The sequence below is a fragment of the Halichoeres trimaculatus genome, unplaced genomic scaffold (assembly GCF_033239565.1).
Source record: "Halichoeres trimaculatus isolate MK-OKI-2021-1 unplaced genomic scaffold, fHalTri1.1 fHalTri1_scaffold_10, whole genome shotgun sequence".
In the NCBI taxonomy this organism is placed as follows: Eukaryota; Metazoa; Chordata; class Actinopteri; order Labriformes; family Labridae; genus Halichoeres; species Halichoeres trimaculatus.
The window spans coordinates 28,962,328-28,984,798 of NW_027437187.1; the positions used below are offsets into that span (position 1 = coordinate 28,962,328).

General features: G+C 41.0%; 1 protein-coding gene across 10 annotated transcripts in view; it reads right to left on the minus strand.

Annotated features, from left to right (window-relative positions):
* Nucleotides 1-22,471, minus strand: part of LOC141797038 (unconventional myosin-IXAb-like) — a 167,577-nt gene that overhangs the window by 9,939 nt on the left and 135,167 nt on the right. For 6 of the 10 annotated variants that reach the window (XM_074678427.1, XM_074678421.1, XM_074678426.1 and 3 more), the window contains 23 exons: nucleotides 21,488-21,609; nucleotides 19,855-19,996; nucleotides 17,046-17,241; nucleotides 15,231-15,350; nucleotides 11,626-11,701; nucleotides 11,372-11,509; nucleotides 11,175-11,214; nucleotides 10,934-11,056; nucleotides 10,674-10,754; nucleotides 10,444-10,554; nucleotides 10,064-10,186; nucleotides 9,834-9,983; nucleotides 7,159-7,460; nucleotides 5,677-6,813; nucleotides 5,377-5,461; nucleotides 2,791-2,888; nucleotides 2,495-2,598; nucleotides 2,152-2,372; nucleotides 1,948-2,064; nucleotides 1,641-1,829; nucleotides 1,501-1,548; nucleotides 1,175-1,286; nucleotides 388-449 (listed from right to left, as the gene is read on the minus strand). In XM_074678427.1, coding sequence (XP_074534528.1) covers nucleotides 388-449; nucleotides 1,175-1,286; nucleotides 1,501-1,548; nucleotides 1,641-1,829; nucleotides 1,948-2,064; nucleotides 2,152-2,372; nucleotides 2,495-2,598; nucleotides 2,791-2,888; nucleotides 5,377-5,461; nucleotides 5,677-6,813; nucleotides 7,159-7,460; nucleotides 9,834-9,983; nucleotides 10,064-10,186; nucleotides 10,444-10,554; nucleotides 10,674-10,754; nucleotides 10,934-11,056; nucleotides 11,175-11,214; nucleotides 11,372-11,509; nucleotides 11,626-11,701; nucleotides 15,231-15,350; nucleotides 17,046-17,241; nucleotides 19,855-19,996; nucleotides 21,488-21,609 — 3,897 coding nt within the window. Of the gene's footprint in view, nucleotides 1-387; nucleotides 450-1,174; nucleotides 1,287-1,500; nucleotides 1,549-1,640; nucleotides 1,830-1,947; nucleotides 2,065-2,151; nucleotides 2,373-2,494; nucleotides 2,599-2,790; nucleotides 2,889-4,729; nucleotides 4,931-5,376; nucleotides 5,462-5,676; nucleotides 6,814-7,158; nucleotides 7,461-9,833; nucleotides 9,984-10,063; nucleotides 10,187-10,443; nucleotides 10,555-10,673; nucleotides 10,755-10,933; nucleotides 11,057-11,174; nucleotides 11,215-11,371; nucleotides 11,510-11,625; nucleotides 11,702-15,230; nucleotides 15,351-17,045; nucleotides 17,242-19,854; nucleotides 19,997-21,487; nucleotides 21,610-22,471 lie in introns of all 10 variants that reach the window. The other 4 variants (XM_074678429.1, XM_074678424.1, XM_074678423.1 and 1 more) reach the window with 4 other exon arrangements.

The following is a 22,471-nucleotide window of genomic DNA, read 5'->3' on the forward strand; positions in this document are numbered from 1 at the left end:
GATTGAACTAATGTGCTTGGATATCCGTGTCCTTCTTTGTCTCTGAACGTTTTCACAGTCGACATTACAGCGTCCTGAAATCTGAGTGTTTCTGATACAATGCCAGTCTTCCTGAGAGTTGAAACAGGATTTCACAAGTATGTTGGTCACTCCATGGTTCCTAAACTTAAGCTTATAGAGCAAAATGACCAACAGACCAACACTCTGTGAAGAGTCTTCTGACAGTTATAACCAGCCAAGCATCAAACAGAGGTCTTTACTCTCTTTCTACAGATAATAAAGTTTAAATAATGGAGTCTGTATCAGAAGATAAAAAAACAGTCATCACAGTATCTCTATGAAAATCCAGATGTTTTCAGAAAATAGGAAAAAGAAATCTCCTCTTACCTTTTTACTGCACTTCGTGGTCATCCTGGAGCAGCACTTCCTGTGGCACGCGTAGCGGCACACTACAACAACAACACAGAACAACACAGTCACGCTGATGTGATGACATCCACACAACTGCAGCAACATCAGCAGCTGCTGCAGTCCATCCTGACCTCAGAGTCAGGTGAACATTGAGGAGGAGGCGGCGGCAACAGACAGCGTGGACGTGGAGTCTGCTGCTCTCTAAGAGTGCAGATGGAGACTGTAACTAGATAGAAGATGGATTTATGGAAGGAGCAGGACGCTTAATTCAATTTTTCTGACACTCAGGGAGGCTGGGCAAGTGTGTGAGGATTACTGTGCAGTGTGAGTGTGTGTGTGAGTAGGAGAGGGTGTAATGTGCTGTGTGGGTGGAAATAAAAACTTCACACACAGGCGTGAGTGCCTGTGGATAAGTGAGTTAGAGGAGCATTAGATACTGCTGTATGTCTGTGTGTATTATTAGATATTAAGGTGACTTTATACTGACATAAGAAAAAAATATGTTAAAAAATGTTACTTCATATTTACATTGAGTCCAGTTGGTGCAGTAATCAGACAGAAGAGGCAAACATCAACAGTGTTTTTATATTTTCTGTTCAGCTAAAGCCCACGGCCCTTTGCAAAATGCCATTTCTCACTATCTCTTTACAGTTTTCAGCTCTATCCATTTGCCTGACTCTAAAAAAGGCTTAAAAAGATTAAAAAAAAATTAGTCTTGTGTGTTTTGGTGTGTTTTTTTGGTGTGTATGAGTCCAGGCCTTACATTTGCAGACGCAGGCTCGGTCCATCATCCAGATGAGGGAGGAGCAGAACTCGCAGTACGTGGGGATGCTGTACTGTGTGGACTTGAAGATGTGGCCGTTATGTTCTTCCACCTGCAGGGGGCAGGAGATACAGCTGTCAGCTCAGCTCAGATTATACTTTTGTTCTCCCTCTGTGTATTAAAGTACTGTGTATTAAATTAAATTGTCATTTAATCCTAAAACAAACACCTCACTAAGAGTAATTTGCGAAAGTGTACGGAGTGCATTTCAAACAAATTCTCTTCGTAGCATCTTTAAGTTAATGAAGGTTAGAATGAAAACTCACGATGTCAGTTTCCTTCTTCCTGGATTTTTTACGCTCACGTTTTGGAGCCTGAAAACAAAGCATCAATGTGTCAATTCATGAAAACAAACCACATTGTTATTGCTGTTATCTGTATCAAAATGAGCATCCCTCTCTCCTACCCTGCCAATAGTTCCCTCCATGGGCTTGTACTCCGTCATGAACTCATCCAGGAACACCTTGAAGGTGTTGACCCACACCTTCACCGGTGACTCACTCCAGTCCCTCTGCTCCAGACGCATCGACTTCTCCAGGATGTGTTCAAACAGCGCGTACAGATCCTTGTAACGAATACTCTTTCCATCATCCATCTGGTAGTTGGAGGTAAAGGTGGTAATTGTCAGTGCATGTGTTATTACAGATGATTCAGAAACAGTAGTTATGCAGTAAAGAATTAACAAGGACATAAAACCCTCAAGAGGAACTCACAGCCAGAGCAGTGGAGTAAGAGTTGAAGATGTTAATCCTGAATTCCTTCAGTGCTTTCTTGAAGACGACATCCACCATGGTGTCTTTCTTCCCGTCTTCAGACTCCAGGTCAGCAATCTAAGGAGGGTAAACATCAAGGTTTATAAATCATCATCTCCCTGATCACAGCAGCATCATGCCTGAGCCTGGCGTCTGCTCTCCTACCTTCTTCATGAGGAAGTCGTTCATGCTGCGGTAGTCGTGTGCAGAGGAGAGGATGTGCAGCGAGTCGTTCTGCCACTGAGCAGGCTCCAGAGTGATGGTGCCGATCTTCAGGCTGCGACGCCTCCTCATCTTTGGGGACGGCTCCTTGTTCTCCTTGCTGTCCCTGACCCCTCGAGAAGGAGCGGCCTCCAGGTCAGGGCTGTGAGGGGGAGAGGTGCCTTCTGGGAGGAGAAAGAGACAGTTAAATCAACTCATTTCCCCATGAAAAGTCTTCTTTCACTTTTTGATTAATATAAAACAAAGTCTAAAACCACATTTGTGTGTCCGTAAATATTCACTTTACCGTGTGTCTCACCGGCTTCTGTCCGGCTGGCCTGCTTCTCTCTTGACAGCTTTTTCTCCCCGTGCTTCGATTTGCCCCAGAATCGCATCTTTCCTCTCATTATCCTAAAATTGAAAAACAAAGCGGATTAATTTGAAATCAATAAATGCAAGAAAAAAAAGATTTCATACCCAAAGAAAAGGAGAACAGTACTAGAGAAAATGGATTTATGACAATTTAATTGAGCAAACAGGAGATTTATTTTACCAAATTAAAATTTTAAATGTATGTGTTTAAAAGTATCTCCAATATCTTACCCTCCATCCTGACTGGAGGTTTTCCTGAGGACTTCAACCTTACCCAGGTCTCCTGATGACATAGTCTTGTGGATCTTCTTCTGGTCTTTGTGAGACCCCTGAAGATCGGCAAACCACAAAAAAAAAAGATGAGGAATAAAAAGGTAAAATTCATTCCCAGGAGCCAGCATCTTTTCTGGCAGAAGTAACCGTCAAGGTGCTTGATTTCTTCACAATAAACAGCAGAAATGTGACTCTACTGAGTGAGGAAATTGTGCTAAATCATCAATGTTATATCTACTCATCCAGGTTAGTGTTTTTCTTCTTGCTCAAGTCATACTACAGAAAGATTTCCTGTTATAATTTATGTACTGAGTCTGAAGAGACGGAGTAAAAGAAGCAGTATTGCATAGAGTGATGCTGATCTCTAAATACTGGAAGAGAAACAGAAGACATGCTGGTAAGGTCCTGTTAGTGAGAAGTGTCTGGACTCGAGTATTTCCAGCATGCAGCAGCAGACGGCGTGCAGCAGAAGACGAGGCGTGATGATTTCAGGACAGGTCAGGGGCTGGAGATTGAGTAAGAGTCCTTACAGTCAGTCCTCACTGTGAAAATCTCAGCGTATTTCAAAGACATTATGTAAGGGATGCTTTCATGTGCAGACATTTTGAGTTTCAAACGTTCATTTTTCCTTCAGAAGACTGTGACACTGAGAGGATTACTTCTTCAAGTGCTCATCAGAAACTGGGGCTTCCAGCAGCATCAAATTAATAATCCGAGGATGAAGATGCAAATATGACAGAGAAATATCTGCCTACTCTCAGTGTTTAGAAGTGTTGAAACCCTTTATGGTTATTTGATCAACCAAAAATCCAACACTAACTCTTTTGATGGGTCATTAATTAATACCTCCACCAAGGAGGTTATGTTTTTGGGAGAATTTGTCTGTCGGGGAACAACATAACTCAAAAAGTAACAAACGGATCTTCGTGAAATTTTCAGGAAATGTTCAAAATGGGATAAAGAAGAAGTGATTAAACTTTGGAGGTGATCTGGATCACTGTCTGGATCCAGGATTATTTTAAAGGATTCTTTAACATTGTGAGAGAGGGCTGTTTTCCCCATATGTGTATATAACTCCACGATAAATGGTTGGATTGCTTTGCAAAACAATACAAGACAAGGTCACCATAATTTCTGACAGATGTAAAAGTACAATCCAGATCCAGGCAACACTCTTGATACTAAGATCTGGAATGTGAAATATGTATTAGCTCATCATAATTTTCAACACTGTCAGGAAACAAATTATCGCACAAACCTGCAACTAACAACAAATCGTAGCAGAAAGTCTGTTGAAAGGGAGTATAACATTAAAGTAGGACTTAAGTGTTGCGTGACAATCACAATATGCTTGGTGGAAGTCTGTGCTTTGCTTTTCTGACTTTGATCGCTATAAATTTGAATTTTTGAACTTTTTGCAGATGTCTGAAAAAGTTAAAGACAAATTTCCTCTGTCTTTCTTCTTGCTTTGACTGGTTAAAGAGAAGGACAACTTTAATTCCGAAATCAAAGAAATAAATTGAAGCAGAACCAAACGATCCTCAGCTGCACTCTGGCTATGAATACATCACATGTTTACCAAAGGAAAAATTTGAGATTAAACTCCAAAATGCTGCAGAATCCCTTGATACAGAGTTTTTAGAAAGCTGAGGAGTCTCAGATTTGGCTGATTTTCAGACAGCCAGCAGAGTGATGTGCATGTCCTCACATCAGACCAGCTGAGGTGACCAAGCAGCTCAGAGGTCTTGGAGAATGACTACAGTGAGGGTTAGAAGTGTTAGAGGCGCCCCCTGCTGCTTGGACAGGTCCACCTGAAAAGAGGGTGGACTGGGGAGGCAGCCTGAGAGCAGATAGGAGACTTGGAGGTTAAGGAGCCTCCAGAGATCCGATATTTTACCATCTCAGAGTCACTGTGGCAGTCAGCCTCGGCATGGGCGCGTGGGGGAGTCAGGAAGGGGGGCAGCGTGTGGGAGTGGACGGGGACGTAGTATTCATCATCATCGTCCGACTGCGTGGCGCCCTCAGAGTTACAGCGGGTGAGGAAGTCAGAGCGTGTCCGGGACATTCGGGCTTTCTTTTTGGGGCCGGGGCGGCCCACCTGCTTCCAGGCAACCACAGGGACATCAGGTCAAGGCCCAGGTCTTTGTAAGTGTGTGTTTGTGTGTTTGTGTGGAGGCAGCACAAAACTGACTCATGAAAGTAAACGTTGTGAAACCCCACAATATATTTGCATGTTGTATTTTCAATAGAAACTGACACTTAAAAAAATGAAAAAATGAAAAAATTACTTTATGATCATTTGTGTGTCATAAACTTAACACAAACGCGAGAAAAACTAGAGTTTGTTGGATCATTTCTTTGTTTTAACAACGCTACCTGGCAATAAATCTTAATTGCTGCGTAATATCTTCTCTGCTAATGCCAAACAGTTTTTTTACCAGCACCCATAGTAAATCTAAGAGTCGATGGAAAAATGTAATAAGTTCCAAAATTTCACCTCTATGTTAAAGTACAGATCATGTGACTTGTGTGTATTTCTCATACCTCTCTGTGTCTGGATCCAGCAGCTTTGGAGTCATCTCTGAACATCGCCAGAGATCTCTCCTGGTTCACCAAATCCTTATCTGACCTACAAAATAAAAAGAAGTTGAGAAATTTTTTTTAAAAGACCTCCATCTCTGATAAGATCAACAGGCTTGTGGTCAGGTCAGCTTAAATGAGTCTTTAAATATCTAATATTCATCTCTGGCTTTCATGCATCTCTAGTATAACCAGATTAAGTTTATTTTTATGAAGCTTTTCTATCCCAGCACCAGTCATCCTTTGCTCCTCCTGATATCTTACTTGGAGAATGGCAGCTTGCGTCTGGGCGGAGAGAACACAGAGTTGGACGGTTTCTCCACCATGTTCACGATCACAGTCTGGCCTGAGCTCTTCTTCTGAGCCTTAGGTGGTTTGGTGTCCAGAACCGGGCTAGGAGCCTCCTTTGAAGACCTGGACGTCTTTTTCTCTTTATGTTTTGACAGAACAGTTGGGACTCCATCTTTTGGTCCCAGAGTGATGTGGATGTCGACCTCGGAGGAACAGACCGCTGCTGCTTCTGGAGCTGCTGTGTTTGCAGTTGAAGACACGACTCGTTCTGATGTGTCTTTCTTTGCCTGCGCGGTCGTCACGTGAGGCTTCTCCATCTTTGATGCTACCTCCAAGCCGGTGATGGGTTTGGTTTGAGAAGCAGGCGTTGCTGCTTGTGTTTCCAGAGCTTTCTCCAGGGTTTTGGCTGCCAGCAGCTCCCCCTCCTCCACAGGACTCTCCTTTTGCATACTGATCAACACCACCACGGGCCTCCGAGACGTGGACTCCCGCCTGTCTTTGTAGGTTTTATTGGGGCTTTCACATTTTGGTTCATGGACAGGACTTTGGTCAGAAGGGATATAAAATGTTGCTCTTGGACTCTCCTCTTTGTTTGGAAGCTCCATCGCTGGTTTTTCGTTAAAGTTTGAGTCCCTCATCTTCTCGTGTATTTGAGTATTCACCACCTGGGGTTCTATCATCTGAGGACCAAAACCTCCTGAGCCTTCAGTCTCCATGTCCTCCACGCTCAGCAGTTCAAAACTCCCATGGCTGGCAGGAGACCCCCGAGGTGACTGTCTGCTGTCTTGGACCTCTTGAGGAGGACCCCCCATGCTGGTGGTTCGGACTTTGAGGAGCTCTAAGCTGAATTGCGCCTGCTCCAGCTCTCTCATCCGCCTGCTCTCTCGTTTGGATCTGGTTTTATGGCTCGTCTCGTCCGTTACTTTACTTCGCTCTGAGTCCTCTTCTCTTTCGGCATCTACCACGTCGCACAGGACCGGTTTAGAGTCCTCAGAAAGTTCCACAGAGATGTCCTGGATACAAACTTCTTCCTCCATGGTTCCTGGGTCCATCTCTGCTGGGGGACTCAGGTCTCTGAGTCTTTCATGCTGCTGCTTCAGCTCCCTGAACCTGACATGACGAGATCATAAACAATTAAAAATTACAAATTTCTCATGAAGGAAGAGAACAAGAATTTATACTCGACAATAATCTTTTATACCCTGCACAGATTTCTAGATCAACCACCAAAAATCAACATGTTGTTTTAGATAAGGCAGAAATCTGCTTTTTCAACATAAATAATCAGATTGGTGAAGCCTCGCTTTGAGTTTACAGCAGTCCGGTACACCATTTAGTTCAGTTTTTGCTTTATTCTCTCTTGTTTTGTCTACAAACTCCATCTTTGAGTCTTTTTGTTGATACAAAAGTCTATTGGCTAGAGATTTTAACCAATCCTCGAAATCCGCCACTCACCTAAGTCGAGCCATGTATCCCCTGCCCACCGCCTGCAGCTGTGTCACCGTCCTGTGCGTCTGCCAGTATCGCCTCCTCTCCCTGAATCCCCTCCACGCTGCCTGAAGCGTCACAGCCGCCCGTGCTCTCCTCTTGCTGCAGTGCCTCCAGCTCCTCTGGATGATGACCACGGAGTCTCTCCACTGCAGGAACCTCCTGCGCTCCCTGTAGCTTCTCCAGGCGGCCTGCAGACACACAGCGGCCTCCTCCTCATAGCTGGGGTCCATTGTGGATTCTTTGAGGAGACAAGATCTCCACCATCGCTGCAGAGGAAAGAAAGAAAGAAAGAAAGAGAGGGAATATGTGTTGAGTTAAAGGGAGGTGGGAACAGGCTGCGGGAAGATAAAAATCCACTTTTTACATCTGCACCTGTTTGGAGCAGGAGATGATTTCCAGATGTAGGATCAAACACTCCTGATTTTTTTGACCAGATTTGTCCAAAACATGCATGTTAACTGATTTCCTCTTTGAAATTTGATGTCCTTGAAAAATTTGATTTTTCTTTAAATGAAAAGGTTTTGATCTCTTTTTGACCATCTCAAGACTTCCTGTGCTTCCTGCCAACTTTTTGACCTAAACAATCCACCCTAGCTCATGGTACATTATAGCATAAAAGGAACATGTTATACAGAATAATGGACCATAAACTCAGAAGAAAAGACTTAAAAACATTACACTTCAAATGTCAGATTTTTTTCTTGCCATGTTGATTTATCAGCAAGTTGCCAATGAAGCAAACCTAATTCTTTTATTTTCCCTTTTTTATCAGCACTAACTCAAAGCAAACTGTTGCTATCCATCATTACAGACAAATGGATTGAATGTTGTGCTACATTTTTGTGTTTTTATTACACTTTTCCATCAGATAGAACAGAATCTGTGCTACATTGGCTCTTTGTTTCACTGTTTCTGGACAGACTGTGTTTGTTTTCCTTCAGCCTGACAAAGATTTGGACAGCTCCCCTCTGAGAGCTCCTCCAGAAAAAACAGTCAACTGAATGCTGTGTTCTCCCTCGCTCAGTCCTTTCACTGTTTGCTTTCTTTCTTTCTCTCAGTCTGTCTTTCCCTCTTTCCCCTTCTTACAGAGATAAGAATGTGGTTCTGTAGTCAAAAACATGTCTTTATTCAGTCTTACAAGCTTGACTCTATCAGTAGTAGCAAAAGATAGCAAAATAAAAGCCTTTAGAGTTTTGAGACAGCAAAATCTATCAGTAAAGATATTATTAGTAATGTTTTTCAACTTGCTAGAAAACTGAATTTGAAATGTTTCAAAGTGAAATCCTTTTTCTAAATGTTCCATATTATACAAAAATCACTTTATTAAGTCTTTTAGTGAAATTTGTGGGTCTTTGGCTTTCCTCCCAGCCCACAAAATGTGATATTTAATGACAAAACCTGTACTTAGTAGTGCTTGTCAACGTAAAATCATGACCTAAAACGAGCTGTTTGGAATTTTCTGAATTTGCCAACATCAGCGATTCCCTTTTTTGACCAATCAGGAGAAAGTCTGACCTGATTGGTCCACCGAAGCAGATACTCCCTGCCCACTCCCTGCCCACTCCCCTCCGGGAGGAGAATGCCAAAGTTGAAGAGCCGTCACTGCTTTGTTTTTGGCTGTAAATAGCCACATAGTTCCATGCACAAGCTTCCCATCTCGGACAAAGAAAGAGACTAAGTGGCTAGAGTTCATTTATCAAGGAAATGTGCCAGCTACACTCAGTAAAACTGTGCATGTGTGTGCTAGTCACTTCACTGCCGACTGCTTTCCCAACTTTGGACAGTGCAACAGAGGGCAAGCGAATAGACTGGTCCTGAATCCAGGCGCATTACCAACCATCCACCAACAAACCTGGGACCCTGGAAATGTGAGTATTTTAAATGCTGTGTGCTGTGGAGCAGATGTAAGAGCTTTTCCTCAGTGTCCCCCCTGTCTCTGTGTTAGCTTCAGGATGCTAACTTTAGCTGCGGTTAGCCTGTTGTTTTAGCCTGTAAAATTACGATAAACGAGCTTCGCTGTGTTCTAAACATTGTGCACTTGGAGCTTGTGGCACCGCTCTCAGTGACGTGGAAGAGTGGGGCGGTATCAGCGGTGGCTCATTTACATATGAAGGTCACGCCCACTAAATCAGAGCGTTCTGAACAGAGGGGCTTTGAGAGCCTGGAAACAATGCTGCTGTGCTTGATTTATTGGCTTTTTGGATCAAAAAATGTTACTACCATTTAATAAAGACATCAATGATCCATATTAAACTGCAGAAAAGGAGCATAATATGGGACCTTTAAAAGAATGAAAGTAAATATCCCAAGAAGACAAATGTGAAGCCAACTTCACAGAGTGAGCGCAGTAAGTGGGAACTTGTACAGACACAAATGTTAATCATTTCCACATGAGTGATGGTATTTACTGAACCATGCTCTGTGCAGTAAATGCATCACTATCAATCATTAAATGTATTAGCAGTCTGAGGCTAAGCAGTCATAATGGATGATGGAGACTCCTCCTGAAACGCTGAGGTGCAGTACGGGACTGTTAAATTAATTTACGATGCATTTACAACCAAACATTACAGCTAATCAGGGAATAAAGTATTGATTCAGATGCATGGACCAGACTTATGAAGACCACAAAGTCTCACCTGGATGACCCCAGCAGCTGTCCTCATGTTTACAAAGTGCTTCCTCTCCAGGACGGCCCTGAAGCGACGCTGCAGCGTGACGATCCGCCTCAGGACCTCCTGGTGGAGGGAGGTCTGGAGGCGCTGACGCTCTGCCTCCCGCAGGAACACCTGATGATCAAAGTAAACATGGTCTCATTTATTCAAGAAGATGGCAACAAAAGATATGAACTAGCTTCCAGGATCCATACCATTGTGTTTCCCACTTGATACCCGGCCGGCTGCAGGTGGATCTGTCTGAAAAACTCCCTGATGCCCGACTTGGTGGGTTTGGTGCCTCGAGGCAGCAGCACGTGAAAGTGTCGCACAAAGTCCTGCAGGAAGGGATGAGGTTAATTGAGCCAAATAAGTTTACAGTTACGTAACTTATTTTCAACTCTCAACAATCTGTAGAAATTTAAAGTCAGGTTAGAATTCAGCATCTTTGACAGTTGACAGATGGCTCACTGAGTTTGTCTACACCAAATGACAGCTAAAATAGGTAAAAAAAGAGCTACGCAAAGGTTCATATATCTATTTAAAGTATCATAAGGACACAAAAAAGTAAGAATTATCATTTCAAAACATTTACCTGAAAGGTGTACTTTATGCTGTATCCTGATTGTCTGATCCGGACGGTTTCAAGCATGCCAGTGTATCTGAGCTGCCTGAGCACCAAGCTGTCGTTGAAACGGAGCGGCAGCTGTGGACCAAGAAGAGACAGAGAAAGAGAAATGTTTTACAAAGATTAAACATTAACAGTCTTAAGTTACAAGCTGATGCTTTATTTATAAGATGACTGCTCCTACAGCTAACACTCACCTTCTCAGCGTTGGAGCGGATGCATTTGACGAAGTACGGCTCTGACTGATCAAGAGTCTCCATCAGCTTGTTAAGAGATGCCTGAAAGAAAAAAAACAAGAAACACAGACGTCACATCCCTGTTTAAAGTATGGAAAAACTACTTGCTTCCATGTTGTGCTTCTTAAACTCTTCGCAAAATCTTCTCTGGACCAAATCTGCTCTTGAGTCAGTGTTGTTGTAATACCCTGATTGTCCAGCAGAGGGCGACATACACTGACCTGAAACTGTGCGCTGATGCTGGGTGGTTTCTTCTTCTTGTGCAGGTGGAGCAGAGACTTGGTGATGCGGTCGTGGAGCGTCACGCTGCTCAGGTGACGCAGAGACTTCACGTCCAACAAGTGCTGTAAATACAAAACCAGAAAACACATGAACCTGCTGCAGCCATGTTTATGGTATGATATGTTTAAGAGCTTTTTTTAAAGGCTTCTCCTATATCCTGGTGCCACTTCTGTGTCTTACCTTTGGAAGGGTGGGCTTGATTTTGCAGTTTTTGTTTCTCCTACAGATGAGAGACATTTATTTTATAAACAGAAATGTACAAAAAGCAGCATCCAGAGATGTTTATGATTGTAAGAACAAAAGAAGGAATTCAGAGAGTTTGAATCAGTGCTGCCAGAGAAAAAAATGTGTGTGTGATATCTATGAGAATCACTCACATTAGTATGCCCTGAGCTCTCTCCAGCAGTTTGCTGCTGGTTGAATGGATGAAGATACCGTCTTCCTCCAGGGCGGGGCCCCCTGACGAGGACAGACGACCAGACCTGCGACCGTTGCAGCCAACGCCAAAGCCATCCCTGCAGAGGCAGGAAGGAGGGAAAGAAGACAAGAGAGGTGAGAGGTTTTCAGTCCACGGAGTGCTGGATCAAATCTCTGTGACTCCTCAAAGACATTTGTTTTGTGTCGTGCTCACCAGCTGGCCTTTTCATTCAGGGTGTTGGTGCCTTGAAGATCAGACAGAGGAGTGCGAGGGTTCTTCCGAGTGATACCTGGAAATGAAAAGGAAAAGAAAAGAAAAGAAGTGAGGGGAGAAGGGGGATTTAAACTTTGATTTTCTTTTTTTTTTAATTTGCATTTTTCAAGACTTAAAGATGAGGTTAGTCAAAGTAAAGAAAAAATAATACAGATTTAAGAAAATAATAAATCACAGCCCAATTAAAAAAAGGAAACAAATTACATTACATAAAAATAATAATGATAAAATTAATCACAAAAAAATGGTAATAATTTATGATAACACATTTCATTACATTCAAATATGCTTTCTGTGGTGTGCTGCTTACACTCCCTGTTATGTGAATTAATGATGATTCTTATTATTAGCATAAACAGAGTCCAAATGAATTGATTCATATGTTACTGAGTGGAAAATTTCTTAAAATTCTTAAAATAGAAAGTGTTTCTGTATAAAATTCATATGTACAGGAAGTACTTGGAGGAAAGAGGAAAATAACTAAATATCCCAGGTAAATTGAACATATCACATAATAGAGGGAATTAAATACTTCATCATTATTTATTACTTTGAACTAGTGAATTATTTGAAGTTTTACTCATTGTGTATCTCTCTCATTTCTCCAAACTTTTCTCAAAAACAGAGCGCTGGTTTCTGATTCTCATTGTGATTTTTTTACAACTCATAAATTTCATGTACGAGGTCCTTCCTTTTACCAAATTGTCATTTTTCAGCCAGTGCCTTGTTATTTGTTTCATTTGTTTGATTTTCTACATCTCTGACATGCTGCATGAAGATTCAAAAACGAATTCTACATTGTCACATTTAATTACTCTCACAATCAACCTTAAACATTTCAGCACATAGAGGACAAATTGAGGGGTCCCGAGTCTAAAACTAGGAGACAATGTTCTAGTCGGAAGTGTTAAAGAGGAGTATAATGCTTTCCCATAACTGAAGCATAAGTATAAAATAACAAAGCTGGATGCTCAGACTGAATGTGTGCAGAGTTTCAAACTTCTATGTATTTACATGTTGAAGAAATCCTTTAATCTGCCTGTAAACTGCTCAAAACAGTTGGTTCTCAGAGAGCTTCACGAGAACAAGCGTGGTTACCTTAATAAAACAAAATCATTCATTCATTCATTCATTTTCTCAACCGCTTATCCTGTTCAGGATCACGGGTGGCCGAAGCCTATCCCAGCTGTCATTGGGTGAGAGGTGGGGTACACCCTGGACTGGTCGCCAGTCAATCACAGGGCTGACACAGAGACAGACAACCATTCACACACACACTCACACCAACGGGTAATTTAGAGTGACCAATTAACCTGATGAGCATGTTTTTGGACTGTGGGAGGAAGCCGGAGAACCTGGAGAGAACCCACACACGGGGAGAACATGCAAACTCCACACAGATGATGTTGTTTTTCACAGTCAGCTCCAAAGGGTTGGTGTGTTTTCATGTCTGTATGTGTTTGTGAGCATTCGTGGTTTTGGCAGTGGAACATATGAAGACTTTCTATATGAAAACAAGCAGCTAATGAGCTCAATGTATCCACTTTACGTTTTGTGGTTTCCTCTTGTAAATGCTTGAAACTTTTACTATGGCAGGACTTATTTTCCAGCAGCCAGCAACTAGTTTTTTCTTCTCTTTTATTTAATTTTCCATAATTTTTCAGATTAAAAGAGAGAAAATGATGGTGGCGATGTACACCAGGAGAGCTGTTGTACAAAGCAAATTATAATTTTGACACATATGAGCAAGTCTCTTGCTTAGCTTAGCACAAAGGCTTAAAAACACAGTACACCCAGCTCTCACAATGATAAAAATGAGTGCTGATCAAAGCTGTTACAGAGCTCTGATTTCCTTTTTTCACCTGGTTTAAAGTTTCCCCTCACAATGAAAGTGTTCTGTGCATGCTTTTAGAACAATTTGACAAACTGTGAAGCTGTTTCTGTAATGCTTACACTTTTTGTGTTATCTAAGAAGGGTAATCTTTCCATTCTTCTCAGTTTGGAGATCAACAAAAGATATAAAAGTGGTTCAAATTCATGTGGTAGGTTTTAAAATAGACCAATAATCGGTCTTTCTGCTGGTAAATCACCCTAAAACACTGCTTTTATCCTTCATAATCCAACACTATAGCCTGTTTATAACAGAAGCGTGGTTAATCCCCACATTTTTCAGACTTCACGCCTTCACTTTGCAACAAAGCTTTGTGTTTTATGCTTTAAAACCCAAGAAGAGACATGATACACTCCGACTTTAAGCTGATGCAGTTGTGTAAAATCAGCGGAGTTTCCCTTTAAAGGAGGAAACTCTTTGGGGAATTCACTTGGAAATTTTCCTCGAAATCAATTCCAGTGCTGGCATCTGTTAAATCCCCGCGGGTTTTATTATGCTTGAAAGCAGTGTGCTGCTTTAACGCACAGTGACATGTGACGAGCATGCACACACACTCACACACACTCACACACACAATCCTGCAAGGATCCTGAAGTATCATTAAGACACACGTGTGCAATAGTATCAAAAGCTGAATGTGTTTAAAAGACGAGCAGAGACTCAGCGGGTGTTATTAGAGTCTGCTGGTCCACATGGGACTGACTCCTTTGTGCGATTACTGGTGTGTGTACATATGTGTGCGTGAACGGCTATGAGCTCTGCTGCTGTGTCTCAACCTGACCCAAGCTCACAATGAGCCTCGTATCTGATCTCCATGTCTTATTAACAGCTGTGATAAAAGCAGCTCACTGAGGCTGAAAATCAAACCTGATCCATTATTCTTCACCTGACCAGGGAGCGCTCTTCAATACAGCCTGGAATTGATTTTTTTGCGCTGGGTCGAGTGCAGTAAAAGGTTTTAAAAATGGGAAATGAAGGTTTTTCTCGCTTCAGCTCACTTCAATTCAAAAAATGATATTGACAGATCCATGGCTTCATACAAACCCCATTAACAGGAAGCAGACTTCAAATGCTGCTGGGATAAAGATTGAGTTTTTACTGAAAATACAATAAATCCACTCAAAATAAAAGTTATGCAAAATTAACTTTGAAGATAGGGCTACTGCAAAAGTAGGAGCTGATTTCTAAGAATATTCTTTGGTTGGGACTCAAACTGAGAGCACAAGTGTACAAACGCTTGATTTCCGGGAGAGATTTATTTGTTAATAAAGTTTTCCCAAAATTTTCTTCAACAGTTAGCCTAAAAAAATCAAGGCAAAAGATCACTTAAACATATTCATCAAACTTTTTTAGCAACAAAAGTGCAAAAAAGAAAACTATAACAACCTCTTGCAGTTCCACTGCAGTACCCTTATAGACCACAAGGGGCTCAATGTCAATTTTGAATTGCAGTATAGCTCCAATGGCCTTTTAATGTTTGCAGTAGTTTTTCCTTTTTACCCCTTTAATGCCTGTTGTTTGTAGAAGTTACCAACTGTAGGAAAATTTCTGACAGTTAATTGATTTCGATAACCCTCTAAAAAAAGTGTAAAAATCTTAAACCACTGATGGTAAGTGTATTTTAAGTACAGAGTTCTGGGGGATCTTAACTTACTGTATTTCTCGTCTTTGCATCTTTGCAGGATCTCAAGGCTCCTCTGGTGAACTGGGTGATGGAGGAAACTGAAGCTGTCAACAGTTTTGACAACAGAACAGGGAACAGCTGCATCGTTTCCTAAAACACAGAGAGAGAAAGAGCAGGAGGGTGAGAAAACTGACTCTGGACAGATCTACACTTTAAACTGTCTGAAAAAGATGAAAAAAACAAAAATAAAGAAAGGAGTCTGATTATAAACAGAGAAAAAATGTTAAAGTACCAATGTCAAGCTCTTTAAGAACAGGTCAAAGAGTTGTTTAACATTTTTTCCACGTTGGCTGAGTTTGAAAGCGATTGCAGGCTCTTAAAGGATTGTTAGGATGGCTTGTTTAGAACTAAGTGGTAGAAAAATCACTTATTTTTTACCATGTTATCTTCTGTAAAACTGTTAGTTGCTTATATATGTACAAGAAACTGAATTTGATTACGTAAACTAAATTTGAAATGCTCAGTTTGAAGAACTTCATTAAAAACTCAGTTTGACTGACATGATTTGAAACTGTATCAAATTTTGAAACTTAATTTATTGGCTTTAAAATCTTGTTATTTTTTGACATTTAAGTGTGTCTCACTGATCTGAAATTGAATGAAGAAACTGAATTTGGAATTGAATATTGAATTATAGGAATATAAACAGTTTAATATCAACTTAGATAAAATATTACTATCATGATTTTTTTCTTTTTTTTTCTTTGATTCCTTTTGTTAAATTATTTCTTAACTTATTAATACTTCCTAACATCATATTTGAGCCATTTAAAGAAATAAAAATACATTTTCAAGAAATTAAACTCAAAATTTTCGAGAAAAACATGAAATTTTTGAGTTTGTAAAGTTGTAAATTTGCGACTTTTTGAACTCAAAAACTTACTAGTTCAAAAAGTTGCAAATTTACAACTTTATAGACTAGTAAATTTCAATTTATCACAGATTTATATGAGGCTTCGAATCTGTAGGTTGTTATGAAGCTACGTACTTCACGGCAGGATGGACCAAAATGAGCCATATCAGATTGTACTTTCAAGTTGCACTTAGCAATAAGGAGATATTACTGGAAATAGCCCAGAGTCATTGCATAATTATAAAAAATCAGGCCATGATAAGACATTGTCAGAAAAAAGCAGCATGAACTCTTCAGTTTCGAATTTTTTCCTCGAAAAAGTATTCATTTATTAAATTTCTTCAGTGGCCCTTATACGCCGTCGTACTAAAGCAGCTTGGTTTTAAAGGAAACTTTATTTTAATCTTTGACAAAGTTTATCATATTTGAGAGATGACCACTGGTGTTTATCTGTAATGTCCTTTATCATTTTCTTTTCTCCCCATCCCATAAATCACAATACAATCAATAAAAGCATTTGACAAAAAAAGTAGATTGAAATAAAATTTCAAAGCAAACAGATTCAGTTTCTAAGTATTAAATTCAATTTCAATCCATGCCATTCAATTATTTTTATACAAGCAGCACAAATGTCAGCCCATAAATCAAAGTTCTATTTGATTACACTGTTATCCATACTCCATGAAAGAAAAACCTTTGCTTTTATTCACGCCTTTAAAAAGTCAAAACATCAAAGCATCATTAGGTGTGTTTTCAACAGAAAAATAAGTTAAAATTCAAATGCTGCTGGATTCTGATTGGTAACCTTAGCCCCGCCCACTTTAACCCAGGAAGCAAAGCAGTGGCAAACAGAAAGTCGATAGATGAATGAGTTAAGCTTTGGTAGCTAAAGCAGATCATACGGTGCACAGATGACATCCTCACGCTCTCACCTGTTTTTTTGTGGGTGTGTCTGCGACCGGCCTCCCTGAAAGCCACCAGGGCTCTGAAGTAAGCTCGCAGCACAGCCCAGCGGAAAGTGGCCACGGGGTCGATTCCCATCAAGCTGCAGATGAAGGCGCTCTTGCTGCTCTTGAGCAAGGCCACGATGTCTGGACGCATGTGGTCAGTGTTCTTCTCCCTGAAGTCCTGCACGAAGGAAAAACAGACGAGCATCAAACTAGTGTTACCGTGTTATTCTTTCTTTACTCTTGTTAATATTTTTTTACTTAAATGTAGACATGGACGTCATCGCCATGGTCCCATTTGCCAGAATCCAGTTAGCATCAACAGCTAGCTTGCCTCTGGCTACATAAAATCTTTTGGGCTCACCAAAAAACATTTCATATGTTGTTACATTTCTACAAAAAACAAATTGCAGCACTATTTCTGGACTGATGTGTGAGCTTACTGTTCCCCTTCTTTTCCTGTGTTTGTGCTAAACTTTACACGAATCTGGAACTTTCTTTACAGTTTAAATCTCTGGAGTGAGTAACAGATGAAAGTATCTGTGTCTTATAATCCCAGACAGACTAGAGATCCACACGGTCTTATTTGTTTTCATATTTGTCACTTTCAAACGTTCAAAATGAGGATCAGAAACAGCTGCTAACCCACAGAGTTCACCTCAATCTCCTCTCCTCTGTTTCATCAGTCTGTATGTAATTAAATATTGTGACTGAGGCTTTGCTAAGATAACACAGCCATGAACTATAAACCCTTCAACATATTTTTTCTCTCTGTATGATTCGAGTCAGCTGTGTGTTTTCTGCCGAGCCGACGTCACACACATTTCACGGCTGTGGCTCTCTCTGCACATTTCACACCAAACAGCTCTCTGGCTCCGGGCAGATAATGGGATAGTTTTCCACATCCAGAATAACCAACTGTTATAGATTTATATTATACAGTCAAACAACAATACGCTTGTCCCAGTCCAGCACATGTGCTTCTTATCAAAGCCCAGCTGGGAGGCCAGCGCAGAATTTGATTTAGCTGAAAAAATAGGTCGACAGAGAACAACAAGTAGGTGTGCTGCAGCCTGCAGGGTTTCATGATGGGTAAAGAGAGGTTAAGATGCTTCTTTTATCAGTAGGAAATGTTTTCTTTAAGTCCAGATCTTATATTGATTCTTAAGAAAGGAAATATGTTTTGTTTTCAGTCTTTTTTATTTTATTTTGACATGACAGCTTGACAGACACAGAAAATGTGGGTTGACTTGCACCAAATCATACCAGGGAATCAATCCTACAACCGTTGTAGCAAAGACAAGAGTTTCTGAACATGAGGCTTCTGCTCTGATAGCTGAGATAAACCATCGTCCTTCAAAAATACTTTCCTCACATGACAGCTTAGGCCAGATTTATTGTTTATGAAGAGTGAGTTAGGACAAAAAAAATCCTTCTCCAAAAATGTCACGTCATTGTGGATATCCAAGTTAGTGCGTCCTGTTAAAGTGGGATCCAAAAATGTTTGGAGTCCAGCTTGAGGACTTCATTCTTTGGAAGAGACTCATCGTCCTGAGAGCCAGAGAGACTAAAAGTCAACATTCTGTCACTTGAATTCTTAAAACCCCTCAGGATGGAGCTATCTTAGCCCATAAGGGGAAAAAAATATTCTGAACATGAGATTAAAAAATATATGATTAATCCCAGATGGGTAATTCAGTTATTCTAAAAAAATGATTTCTTTCATTTGGAGTTCAATTTTTGATTATTTTTTTTTACCACTTGGGTCCTCACAAACAGATCTGTCCTTACCAACTTGTATGAGTGTACAGACGCTGCTTCATGATATAAAGTTAAATTCAATGTTTTGAAACAGAATGCAGTTGCTTTGAAGCTGTTTCACAACTATTTGAGTATTCAACTCTTGTTAGTCCTTTTATCAAAAAATCCAATGTCCAAAGTCAGTTTGCATAATTCAGATTCTTTTTTTTTTTTTTTTTTTGATCCCTACTCACTTCCCTCGGTTTCCATGTTAATGCACTGCAAAAAAACTACATCTTATAAAGTGTATTTGTCTTGTTTTCAGTAGAAAATGTCTTTTTGGACTTAATATGAACCACAATCACTTGACCAGTCCAGAAAAATGCCTTGTTCCTTATTTAAAGATAACAATGTGGTCTGAATTTCTTGTAACAAGTTAAAAAAAAAGACAAGAGACAAGTTACTTGTATTGAAACATTTTCAAGCAAATTTTCAAGCAATTTTTTCTTGTTCCAATGGCAGATTTTTTTTTTTACTTGATAAAAGCAGCTCAGACCTCATTTTTGTCTTTATTTACTTGAAACAAGACATTTTTTGGACTGGTACGTTGAATGTGGCTCAAACTGAGTATAATGAGACAATTTTTACCTAAAATTAGACAAAAACACTTGACGAAATTTCAGTTTTTCGCAGTGCATCGAGGGCTGCCTCAAACAAATTTATGTGAAGTGTCTTGAGAGGGTGAAAGGATGGACGCGCCCCCTAAACAGAATGTGAGGATGGACAGACACTCCAGAAAGCTAGAGCAGGATTTTGGTTTCAGTAAATCATTTAAATTCAGTTTCTAGTTGCACATTTCTCACCCCATAAACAAGCTAAGGATGAGACTAAAAGACTGAAAACCTGCCTGGTTTAACAAGCAAATACCAAACATGTGAATCTGTGAAGGAGGTTTGAGATGATTTTTTTCTTCATTTTTAATACCTTGAAAATGTGTAGTATTGGATGTTGTGATAAAGCCGTTCACATAAGAACTTTATGGCCTGCTTCTCACCTTGACTCCGTACTTTACTTTCCCAGCGTAGTGTCTGATGATGAAGGCGGGCTCCATGACAGCAGGGAACTCGATGTAGCTGTTTCCTTCATGCTGACGCTTGAACTTGTCCAGCAAGGTCTGATTAGTAGCCTGAGGGAAACTGGAAGAAAGGACGGGGGCAAAACAAAAAAACTCAGAGTCTGGAATAAATAAAACAACTACACATAAAGGTTTTCTCTGGGAACACTCAGTCAGCATTTGTCTGTGAAGAAAAGTATTTAATCTATTGACTGATGTGTTATCATGCTTTTGTTTCTGTTTACAACACAGCAGCGCTGCAGTTGCAGCTAATGTACAGTATGTGCTCTCACAACCCAAAGGAAAACACACAGAGTCTGAAATTCCACCCTCAGGGATTAAACTCTGTCACAAACTTAATGTCACGGCTTTAATTTTCCGAGCTTACAGCAGCTCTTCTTGCACATTCTTCCCTGTTGTTTTCACCTTTGCCTCGTGAATATTTCCCCCGATTCACATCCAACCTCAGGTGGTCGGATCAACATCCCTGTACGGTTGTTTCACATCATCTAAACCTGTGCACACTTGTGACACACACACTTAAAAACACACACACATACTCCTGGCTGAAGAATAACCGCAGGGGTTTTAAAGCCTGATGCTGTTACTGTAGAAATGAACCCCTCGCGCTCGCCCCCGACTCTACCGTAACCTAATCCACTTCTCCAGAGGCCCCGCAGCCTCGCCAGCTCTCCGCTAACTGTGAATGATGGGATCGGTGAGCATCCCTCTTTCTCTCTGTGTAATCATTTAGCATGAAGCCGCTTTCTGTGGCAGCAGAAACCCCCAGGAGAGAGCCTGTCCCCCCTCGGTTTTTCCTTAGAGATTCCCCTTTGACCCCAATTCTCCCAAAGTGGTCCCCCTTTCTGCACAAACACATGATGTACACACACACACACATGTACAAACACATACTCTCAAGGTGCTATTAGATCCAGATGAAGCAGCTACGCTAAGTGGCAGGTAAGATGACAGCTAACATTGATAAATATGACCATGTGTGCACCACATGATGTGTTTTTATGCGAAGGGGGGCGGGACAAAGCTGGATTTGATTTATGGAGGAGTGAGGTGTCGAAGCAGAGCGATGACCTGCAGGAGAAGAGGGTTTCACAACAAGACGGCAGCGAAGAAATCACACGTGATCCAGGGATGCTGACGGGAGGAATAAGCACGTCTCTGTGCTTCAGTTAAACCCTGATAGGAGCCCCAGTGTCGGTGTTAATCAAACTAATGAGCCAAAGGTCTGCACGGGGAGCAGTTTGTCTCTTCGGCTCAACACTTGTGTGAAAGGCAGGTTTGTGCAGGATGATCAGGAGGTCAACCAAGCACGCTGCAGCAGAGTATGTGTAATTTTCTACAAGCTCAGATATTGAGACTCCCAGGGAAAAGACCTTCACCCCAGACAAGTGATAAACATGTCTGAAATCAGTCTCTAATATTACGTATTACCCCACCCTCTTGCATTAAAACAATTAACCAAATAAAGCAGGAGTGAAAACTTTCTTATCTGGGTAATTTCAGGATTTTCATGCATGTCTCAAAGATCCTTCAGTTATCTGACGTGACGTACTTGCACTCCTCGTCCAGCAGGTGGAACAGCGCCGTGGGTTTCTTGCTGATGAGGTTGAGGCATCCGCTGTTGTCGATGTACTCGATGTTGTGCCAGGTGATGCCCTCCGCCCTGTACTCCTCCTGTGAGAGACAAACATAGACTCCACATCAATAAAGACTTCCGCAGTAAATGATCTCCTGTCAGAGCTTTACAGCGATAAAAAAAGACACTTGCTGACATAAGATGGTTTTTCACCTTTACCTGAAAACAACTGACTCAACACTTCATGGGGAATCATTTGTTTGCTGGGATCTTGTTTGACACCTTGAATGGAAAGTGCTGCCTTATCAGTTCTGAGAGATTAACTGTGAAAAAGAAGCTGGTCCCAATTTAACCAGGAGTCAGTCAGTCTGTAAAATCACACCTAACATCTATGTGGCCCCAGGGGCTAAGAAGGATGACGGTATATGACCCATGTCCCCTTGATACCTCTAAGAGAGAAACCAGCAGCAAGCTGAGATAGTTTCTAAATGGGATAAAGAGTCTGAAACAGAAAGAGCGAGAGGAAATACATTTTCTCTGAGCACCAGCTTTAGCAGAAAACAATCATGTCGAAAACATTTACGGCAGCTCCTGGTTGATGCATGTTCCCTAAATGACTGAAAGAACGACAACAATTTCTGCTCCAGAAGTGAGGTCCTTGAAGTGATTTCCTCTTCAGATGGAGTGTGCTTTAAGAACTTTATGGCAAAGAGCCTATTAGATTATTTCACATCATTGTGTGTAATGTTGACAAACTGCTCCTCAGAGGGGCATAAATGGGCTTGGTGCATTTCCTGGGCTTACACACAGAAGTTTAGATGTTCAAACACACATTCTGAGGTGTTGGTGGCATTCAAGCAGATGCTTTAAAAAAAAAACCCAAACAAAACAGTTTCTACCTTGAGTATGCCACTTAAACCCACTAAGAGACTAAAGTTTGAGTAGCTGATAATCAAAACA